This window comes from Podarcis raffonei, chromosome 9 (assembly GCF_027172205.1).
Source record: "Podarcis raffonei isolate rPodRaf1 chromosome 9, rPodRaf1.pri, whole genome shotgun sequence".
NCBI classification, from domain to species: Eukaryota; Metazoa; Chordata; class Lepidosauria; order Squamata; family Lacertidae; genus Podarcis; species Podarcis raffonei.
The window spans coordinates 4932531-4943156 of record NC_070610.1 but is presented as its reverse complement, the minus strand read 5'-3'; the positions used below and the strand labels follow the sequence as shown (position 1 = coordinate 4943156).

The 10626-nt window shown below is 41.3% G+C and overlaps 1 protein-coding gene across 9 annotated transcripts in view; it reads left to right on the top strand.

Annotated features, from left to right (window-relative positions):
- Positions 1–537: 537 nt before the first annotated feature.
- The window catches only part of JAKMIP1 (janus kinase and microtubule interacting protein 1), a 66323-nt gene continuing 56234 nt past the window's right edge, over positions 538–10626 (top strand). For all 9 annotated transcript variants that reach the window (XR_008332136.1, XM_053402792.1, XM_053402791.1 and 6 more), the window contains exon 1: positions 538–820. Coding sequence is in view for 8 of the 9 variants with exons in the window: in XM_053402792.1 (XP_053258767.1) it covers positions 692–820 (129 nt within the window). In the remaining variant the exon portion in view is untranslated. The remainder of the gene's footprint in view (positions 821–10626) is intronic.

The following is a 10626-nucleotide window of genomic DNA, read 5'->3' as shown; positions in this document are numbered from 1 at the left end:
GGGCAGCATCTCAGATTTGCAGAATTTTCACACACTGTTGAGTTTTTACCTGTAGATTTGGTCTAATTAATTTTAATTAATTCAGTGAACCTTTTTTTAAATTGCAGGGTTTTACTGTAACCAAACAGGGTGCATGTTACTTCCCAGTTGACGTAAAAATGTTGGCATATTGATACATGGGGTATGATTTAGCCACATTAAACTTCTTAAATCTCATTAGTTTAATTGAAAATGCCTTTAGTCAGATCCTGCAGAGATGTTATGTTCATGTTATGTTATATGTTCTCCTGCAATAAATGGGAATGAAACACAATAATCTTGGACAGCATTATGTTTGTTTAAGGCTTTCTTTGATCAAATAGATTCAGGTAGGTAGCCGTGTTGGTCTGACGCAGTAGAAATATATCTGAAGTGTATCTGAAGAAGTTTGCATGCATACAAAAGCTTATACCAAGAATAAACTTAGTTGGTCTCTAAGGTGCAATTTTTTAATATATATTTCTACTTTGATCAAATAGTTAACTTTCATTTCCCTTTTTATTTTGTTCTTTAGAATATCGAGGATAGTGACTATGACAGCAGTGGGTTCTACATGGGATGGCACTGACTGCTCCTTGACGTCTTAACATTCGATGTTCAGAGCTGCTTGGCAGTTGATATATTGCCAATATAAGAATACGTATTTGAAGCCATGTCGAAGAAAAACCGCACAAAGGCAGAAAAGGACATGGAGACTGAAGCTGTCCAAGCAGTGGCAAATGAGGAATTGCGGATGAAATTGACAAACATTCAGATTGAATATCAGCAGGAAAAAGGCAAGGTATGTAAGCTTAATGCTATGTGGAGGTATGTCCAGCTGAGCAATGAGCAGCTCTCACACCATCAGGTCTTAAGGGATTTAAAGAAATGAAACACTCATCAAACTTGCATACAGTGTTTTCATAGCTTCCTTCTCCTTTCTGGAAAGACGCTCCCTCGATTTCAGTGCTTTAGAATAAAAAGGTGTGTATAATTTTTTCTGGGACGGAGGTGTTGGTGTCACTGTTTCACCAACAGCCAGATGAAACTACTTTGCTTGTTGGTGTTATCCAAATAGATAATATTTTTGAATGATAATTTTAAAGATCCCAGGATGCACCTCTTTCTGCCTTGTTACTTAATGTGAGAGATTTGGTATATTGAATCCCTGTGACAGGGTGAGCTCCTGTTGTTCGGTCCCAGCTCCTGCCCACCTAGCAGTTCGAAAGCACATCAAAGTGCAAGTAGACAAATAGGTACCGTTCCGGTGGGAAGGTAAACAGTGTTTCTGTGCACTGCTCTGGTTCACCAGAAGCAGCTTAGTCATGCTGGCCACATGACCCGGAAGCTGTCTGCGGACAAATGTCGGTTACCTCGGCCTGTAGAGCGAGATGAGTGCGCAACCCCAGAGTTGTCCATGACTGGACCTAACGGTCGGGGTACCTTTACCTTTATGCACATAAAACTTCATACACTTCAATGGCTTATGTGTTTAAGCTGTGGATTATTCACTTCAAAAACTCTTAAGACCCTGTTGTATCAGCTTTTCTCAAACTCAGGAAGATCTGTGTAAAATGCTGAGTCTTATTTTTTTTCCAGCTCCAGGTTCGCTAAATTGGAGAGTCTTGCAAGAAATAGATATATATTCAGAATACCAAAAACCTTTTCAAGTGCTTGCATACATGACCTACTAGGTTATACATGTCTAGATTTAGGGGTCTGCTGCTGGCATCCTTATCTCTTGTTGCAGCTCTTGTTTTCAAGGTGACAGCTTTAATTATTTAGCAATAAACTTTCAGAAAAAGTTCCTTGCTAGAATTATCCTGCCCTTTCCTCCTTGCTTTTTGAGAAATAAGTATTTCACCTTTACAGCAGAAAAAGACTTGCTGCAGCTGTCACAAAGATGAGTTTTAGATGACTGCTTAAAGCATTTCTGTTTACAGAAGCATTCTCTGAAGTGTTATGTGATAAGATATTAGTTGTATATTATCCCAATATAAATTCAAAACATGTGCATTATATTGTGAAATCTTAAGGCGTCCACAGCTTAGGTATTTTGATTAGGCAGTATGTACAGTTGTATTGCATATAACAAAATAGTAAGCCACTCGCTTAAGAGAATTTTATCACCCTCTTTTAGACAGGGTTTTGCAAGTTGGTAGCTAGGGGTTTGTTTAAATAGCTGGTTTATCCCAACATGGTTTCCTTTTTAACAGTAATTGTTTTGCTTGCTAGATTTTCTTAAGAGTGGGTTTGTTTTGTAAGTGACCTCTCTTGTACATGCCATGGGCGACAGGTGCTTATTAAGCAGTTTAACCTAGATACAACCCAACTAAGGTTTGACAAGAGTTAGGAAGCTGGGAAGGGAATCTGTGAGTGCAAGGAGAGTTGAGAGCACTCACTCATGTCACATCAAACCATGGTTTGTTATTACACAGGCCCTGTAGGACTGGAATTGCTGTCATATTTGCCTAGTCAACAAAGCTTAGAAAATAAGAGCTGTTATTGCACATGTATGCCACTTAATGTTTCTTCACACTTCAGTAAGTCAAAGAAGATAATGTTGGTGCATAAAGCTAAAAAGCAATAAACAGTAAACTTTCTGTGCTGTTAAGGCACGTATGTACATATACAGAAAGCTGAGATTTATTAATGATGTGTGCTTAGCCAATTTTATATATAAGTGATGGCTTTGTAACTATTTTAGTGTTTGAGTTTCCCCTTAACAGATGTTCTTTGCATGTTCATTGAGTGTGTGCAGGAGGCTCTGCCAAGATTTCTGATGACACAGAGAGCCCTCTATACGTTCAACTGTAAATGTGTGTGCTCTCTACAGGTGTTTTAACGAGGGTGAGTAGGTTGGGGTGGAGTTTTCTGCTGCGGTGCCATCCTGCCTAAGCATCCCCACTGAATGAGCGAATAATGCTCATTCAAGGATTACACTGTTCATTGACTTCAGACGCCAGGCTAGGCTTTGCTTCCAGGCTCTCCCACCAATATTAAGTACCTTTGTCTCTAGATTGTTCATTAGCATAGGGATATCAGTTTACTGAAGAAAGGAGTAATGTTGGGCATGGAAGTGGTCTGTTTCTAATAATCCAGTAGCTTTTGCTTGCTGTCATGTTTTGGAGCTGCCTTGAATTTTTGCTGTTTGTCCTTGCTAGATGGCTATGCAAGTAACCAGCTGCCAAATTTCTCCAGTGTTGCTTGTTAGTCAGCAAAATTGGGAAGTGATTATAGTTACTATTCTTTAGTTATGCTGTTTCCCTCTGTTTCTCGGGTATGCATAATGAGTAATTGTGGGAAACTTAATGCAATTGGACAGGGAAATTGCCAACTTCTTGAGGCTGGTTCACACAATAAGTACTTCTTTTGTCTGTGCAAATATTGCATGGTGTTCACGCTTACGGACAAACATAATAACCCATTTGGGATGTAATGATAAACAAAGGTTTATTGTTGCATGTAGAAGACTTGGGGTTACGGGCTCTCCCTCTGCCATTGCTGTGAGGGCTGTGGCTTAGTTACCCAGAGTTTAGCATTGTGTCTGAATGGAACCTTAAACTGCAGTTGAGAATACTGTATTTGTCAGTGTATAAGACTATGTTATTTTATTAGAAATAAATGTTAAAAATTGGGGGTTCTCTTACGGATAGTGTAGAGGGGGGACGGGCGATTGTTGGCGGCCGCAAGAAGGAGATTGTCACTGGCGATTGTGCGGGTAATTGGTGGCTGTGGCACGGCCTGCTGTCTGTTGGCTTCTGCTGCGGCAATTGGGCGGTCGATTGGCAGTTGCCAACAGATGGCTTTGGTGAGACGTGCGACTGGCAGTGGTGGTTAGGCGGGTGAGCTTAACAACTCTGGGAAATCTCCTCCCATTTCCTTAATTTGGAGTCCCAAAAAATAGGGGCCATCTTATGCATGGGGGGGTGTTATACACCGAAAAATACAGTAACTATATTTAGTTTGTTTCAGTTAAGGCAAGGCTAACTGCAGTTTGAAGTCAAGCATAGCTCTTACCTCAAGTTAATCTAAAACAGAAGTGGAAAATTCAAAACCCTTCTTCCCATCCCTACCAGAGGGGAAGCGGAATGTTGTAGCAAGCTTCAGGTGTGTACCTGTGCCTGTAATGATAAACAAGGGCTTTTATCATTCCAACCAGATGAAACCAGTGTGTGAGCAAGAGATCACAGATATGGTCAACAGCAGTTCTCATGATGATGCTATCTGGAAAAGTGCCTCTGATTTTCTGATTCACATGCTGTGTTGCTATTTCACTACACAGCCCAGGCTATCTTTCATTGTGGGTGTGTATGTTCTGATTTACACAGGCATTTTTCTAAAATAGTTCTACTTCCTTAGTTTTAGGGACTTTCAAATAGATTTGAAAATGTGCTGCTTTGTTCGTATCTTCCCCTAAACATAGGGCTTGTCCAAACTGGGCCTAATGGTGAGTTTGAGGCTGACTGAGTCCAAGATTTCTGAGCATCGTGAAGCTACACTCAACCAGAACCCATTCTGCTTCTTTTGATGAGTGAATTTAGACTTCCCCAATCCTGGGAAAATCAGGAGAGCAAAGCAAAACCTCTGTAGTCAAGGTGGCATCAGGACTTAAAAGAGCAACATGGAATTAGCTTTTTGGTTTGTGAAACTGTGAATTGAACCGTGTACATCCATTCAAGGAGCAGCAGGGGTCTGTTCAACCTGGCATGTCTCTACACCAAGACAAGATGGGCCTTTGTCTTCATCCAGCAGGCTCTTTGCATAGGCATAAAACTGAAAATAAGAATGAAAAATGCACCTCTTTCCCTGGGAAACTGTATGAATCTGGCCCTGTCCACTACTGGACTGGGAACCCTGACAGCTTTTTGCTGGGGTACTGTGACCCTTGGACTGAAGAGCTTCACCCCTAATGCAAATCCTTGCTAGTTATTTCCACTATGTGCTAGTTAACAGACTCTTTGTACACAGGAAACTCTGGTAAATAAATGAATTGACAATTGAGGATTATACCTACTTGGTCCATGCAATGCACTTAAATCCTCAATGAGTCCTCAGTCCAGTCATTCTGAAGAGGATCTGGTGCAAAGTGATGGGATGTAACTGAAAGGCAAATTCATGTTTGTCCCACATTTGGAAGTAGCGAGGTTATTGAGTTGAATCACTGCTTCCCCTTCAGTGCACCTTTTGGGACTGAGTGTTTAGGAGTATTCACAAAAATAAAACACTTCCAGCTGGGATTTCATTGGTTTGCTTTTAATTGCTGTGCTTGTTCTATTCTGCAGCAGGGAGTAGCTGTTGAATGGTTTATTTAAATGTAAAGGTTCATCATTGTTCCACCCAATGTGTATGTCTTTAAGGGGCCAGAGCAAGGGCCAGAGCAAGATAACGAGACCCAGCTTTACAGCTGTGAAGCATAGCAGGTGCTGCTGAGTTGTATTTGATTAAGGTGTGTCAGCATTTGGGTGTAGTATATAAGGAGCAGCACCTAGCTCTCCCATTACCCTGGGGGATGGGTTGGTGGTTGGGTCTGGTTTGGTTGTTAATGTATTTAGTGTAAAAGGAGTTTTTGTTTTTCTTATTAAAACCTAGTTTAAGTTATTTTTGAGTCCTTTATTTTTTAATGCATGGTCTCCCCAGCAAGCTCTCTGCAGCGTTACCATACTGCAAACAGCCAACATCTTTGGTTATGGGCCCAGCTGCTGAGTGGATGACTGCATATTTTTGGACTCTGAGAAAGGTTTGAAAACTCCTTCTCCTGTTAGCGTAGTTCTGTGGGTCTGGAAGAGTTCCAGAATGGTTGACCGGGTTCCTGAAGCTGAGAAGGCTCTGGTCTTCCCACAGCTAACAGATGAGAACTATAGTTTATGGTCTTTTCGGGTGGAGGCGCTTTTGACCTCTAGAGAAGTATGGACCTATGTAACTGATGAACCTCCTGACCCTGTGACTAATGCTTGGTCGAAAGGAGATGCAAAAGCCAGGGCGATAATTAATTTGGCAGTCAGCGACCAGCAAGTAGTCTATATAAGAAATAAGAAAACTGCCAAAGAAATGTGGGACAGTCTTGCAGCAGTGCATGTTAGAAAAGAGTCAGCATCTGCATTGACGTTTTTCAAGCAGTTGTACCAGACGAAGTTGCAGCCTGGTGGTGATTTGGCAGCACACTTGAGACGTCTGGAGGCAATATGCTGCGAATTAATTCGAAGGGACATGGAGATACCTGATATTCAGTATGTTTTTATCATTCTATGTTCCCTTAATGAGGACTTCGATGGTATAGCTAGCCAGATATCTGCTGTTCCACCAGCACAATTAACTGTGGAAGGGGTAACGGCAAGATTAATGGGCGAGTTGGATAGAAGGGAGGCTTGTGCCATAAGCACTCCTATTTCCAGAAGTAATGAGGAACGCCATATGCAAACCTGTGGTGATACAACTGCATTTAAAGCTGCAAAGCGTTGTTGGTTCTGCAATAAACAAGGACATTTTGCAAAGGACTGCAGATCCAAAAGAAAGCAAAGTACTCCCAAGCCTGTTTCTGTTCGTCAGTCATGGTTGTCAGCCCAGCAGCCGACATCGTATAGTAGAGACAGAAACGAGCCGCGAGTTTTCCATGCTAGGACAACAGATCGTAAAAGACTTAAACGTGCCAAGTGGAAGTCTTTTGTTGTGGACTCAGGAGCATCTCAGCATATTTGCAACGATCGAAGCTTGTTTATTTCTTTCGAAGAGGAAACTGGTAATGTACATTTAGCCAATTCACAAGTCTTGCAGTCGCTTGGCAGGGGTACTGTTAAACTTGACTCTTTAAACATTACAATAGCGAACTGCATTTACTGCCCGTCAGTGGACAATTTATTATCAGTAAGGTGTTTTGCTCGTCAAGGCATAACTGTGCGTTTCTTAAAGTCAATGTGTGAGTTTTTTGATGGGAACAAACGTCTATTATATGCCCGGGAATCTGATGGTTTATATAGACTGTATTTTCGCACCTACTCACAATCGCCTATAAATTGCAGAGCAGCACAGTCAAGCCAGGGGTTGAGGAATGTAAGGCCACATTCCGGGTGTGTCCATGAGGCACACAGAATTCTGGGACACCTGAATTTTGCTGATGTAATTAAGACAAAGAATATTGTTAATGGCCTCAACTTAAAACCATGTAAATTCTTTATGCAATGTCTATCCTGTTGCAAGAATAAGATTAAGGTTGCACGCAAGGGTAGGTGCTCAGATAGGAAAGTAACTGAGCCATTTGAGCGTGTACATTGTGATTTAGTTGGGCCACTCCCACCATCATTAGGAGGTTCTAAGTACTGGCTCACTCTGATAGACCAGTATAGTAGATATTGTTGGACTTATGCAATAGCTGAGAAGTCCCAAGCATTTGAGAAGTACAAAGTTTTTTGCAACTGGGTAAAAACGCACTTTAACAAACCAATTAAGAACCTGTTTTCTGACCGGGGCGGGGAATTTGTTTCTGAGGATTTTGAGAATTTCCTGGAAGCGCAGGGGACTACTCATGAGTTATCTTGCCCCCGAAGTCCCTGGCAAAATGGGCTTGTTGAAGTTGTGCAGCGTGACCTACAGGCAGGGGTTAAAACGTATCTGCACGATGCTAATCTGCCCAAAGACTTTTGGGCTGAAGCGCTTAATGCTTTTTGTTATGTTAAAAATCGCAGTTATCATTCTGGTTTAGATGTCACCCCCTATGAGAAGCTGTTTAAAAAACGCCCTAATCTGAAATACCTACGCATTTGGGGTTCAGATGTAATTATGCATTATCCCGCTAAGCAGAAATTGGGTGAACGTAGTGTCCAGGGAAAATTAATGGGCTACCAGCAGGGGGCGTACAGAATTTACATACCAGCAACTGGCAAATTTCATATTACCAGAAGCATGATACAAACTGTAAATTGGAATGGAGTTGCTGTCTTCCAAGATACTGATGGTATAGATAATACTGAGGAAGAAGAGGAAGAAGCAGCAGCAGCAGGAAATGGTGCTTCTGAATTAATGGAAAAAGACAAAAAGTCTGTTGAATCTGATTTGTTTGATGATTTAAAGTCACAGGCACCCAAGGGGAGGTTAGATTCTCTTGAGTTTTCTGACCGTGAGCTTAGCTTACAGGGATCTCTTCAATCTGACAATGATTTACAACCTGAAACTAGTGGTTCACTTAGTCCCATTAAGTCTGAGGAGTCTGACTCTCCTTCCGGACTGAGACGTTCAGATAGAAAGAGGCAGAAGCCACAACGTTTTGCAGATGAACATTTTAATACTGTGTATGCCAATAAGGCAGTTTTTGAGCCAAAAAGCTACAATGATGTTCAGAAATTACCTAAGCAACAAGCTGCAAATTGGTATAAAGCTATGAACTCTGAGATAGCTTCTTTAAAAGAGCATAACACTTGGTCTCTTGTACCACAAACCCCAGATATGAGACTTATTGATTCAAAGTGGGTTTATAGAGTTAAAATGAATGACAAAAATGAAGTTGTAAGGTACAAGGCTAGATAGTTGCTAGGGTTCTCAACAAATTACAGGTGAAGATTATGATTTGTGTTATTCACCAAGCGTAAAATTTGAAACAGTTAAGCTTTTGTTAAAAGATGCATCACAACGTGGACATTCTGTTTTGAAAGACATGTACAAAGTATGCTTTATGTTTTTGTTCCACAATGATGAACCGCAGGGGAAATGTTGAATGGTTTATTTAAATGTAAAGGTTCATCATTGTTCCACCCAATGTGTATGTCTTTAAGGGGCCAGAGCAAGGGCCAGAGCAAGATAACGAGACCCAGCTTTACAGCTGTGAAGCATAGCAGGTGCTGCTGAGTTGTATTTGATTAAGGTGTGTCAGCATTTGGGTGTAGTATATAAGGAGCAGCACCTAGCTCTCCCATTACCCTGGGGGATGGGTTGGTGGTTGGGTCTGGTTTGGTTGTTAATGTATTTAGTGTAAAAGGAGTTTTTGTTTTTCTTATTAAAACCTTAAGTTATTTTTGAGTCCTTTCTTTTTAATGCATGGTCTCCCCAGCAAGCTCTCTGCAGCGTTACCATACTGCAAACAGCCAACAGTAGCCTTTGCAGTAGCACTAAACTGGTGAGGATATGTTCTTGCATTTGCAATGAGCTTACAAGTGAAAAGCTTATGCAAGGATGACTGTAATGAGATTGCCTTACTTTGTTGAAGGTAGTATGGGCCCATCAGTAATCTTATTCAATCAGGAGACCTTTGAATGTTTGTGTTTAAATATTCCTCCTATTTATTAAAGAGCTAATAATGATGAAGAAAGTAGTGGAGCAGTAGGACTGAATTTTTCTTTCATTTTTAGGATCTCACTTGAGTAAATTTTATGACCCAGCGGATTCCGAAATGCCTAAATGTATTTCTTGTATTCTGTAATCTCCTTTTCTGAACACCTCGCTGCAATCCCCACCCTTCTTCCAGCCCTGGCTATCATTCAACTGCCTTCCAATTAGCTATCCTACTATCTAATTTCTTTGCAACATCTGCTGAGCTAAGGCAACCTCCACGCTCATCACCTTAACTATTATTAACAACTAATAATAGCTAAAGGGTTAGTAATTCCGGCACTGTGCTTTGCTTATATGTATGTGGATACTGTATGTCAGGCATAGGCAAACTCGGCCCTCCAGGTGTTTTGGGACTACAACTCCCCTCATCCCTAGCTAATAGGACCAGTGGTCAGGGATGATGGGAGTTGTAGTCTACTGGAGTGACAGGGATGGAGCTTGTTGTTGTTGTTGTTTAGTCGTGTCTGACTCTTCATGACCCCATGGACCAGAGCACCCCAGGCACTCCTGTCTTCCACTGCCTGCTGCAGTTTGGTCAAATTCATGTTAGCAGCTTCGAGAACACTGTCCAGCCATCTTGCCTTCTGTTGTCCCCTTCTCCTTGTGCCCTCCATTTTCCCCAACATCAGGGTCTTTTCCAGGGAGTCTTTTCTTCTCATGAGGTGGCCAAAGTATTGGAGTCTCAGCTTCAGGATCTGTCCTTCCAGTGAGCACTCAGGGCTGATTTCCTTCAGAATGGATAGGTTTGATCTTCTTGCAGTCCATGGGACTCTCAAGAGTCTCCTCCAGACCATAATTCAAAAGCATCAATTCTTCAGCGATCAGCTTTCTTTATGGTCCAGCTCTCACCTCCATACATCACAGGGATGGAGATTACTTAACAGAAATAGACTGAACAGGAAGGGTGGAGAGTTAAAGGATGAATACACATGCAAAGAAATCCATGAATTTGAACATCTAGGTCAAATTAAAAGAAGAGGAAAATAGTGGTGCCATTGTAGGAGTATGCTACAGACCACCAAGCCAGGCAGAAGTCTTGGGTGGTGCCTTCCTATATAAGAGTATCACTTGTGTAAATTAGGCCTTCATGTAATTAATTTAAAAAACCTGCCAACTTAAAACAATGGAAAGGTGATCTTCTAGTATTATTTTATATGTATTTTATATGTCTTTCTGAATGCTGCTTTGAGGGCATTTTGACTGAAAAGTAGTGTGTAAAAATATTGTAATACCCGTGTGTGTGTGTGTGTGTGTGTGTGTGTGACAAGACTTTGAGTTTTGAAATAC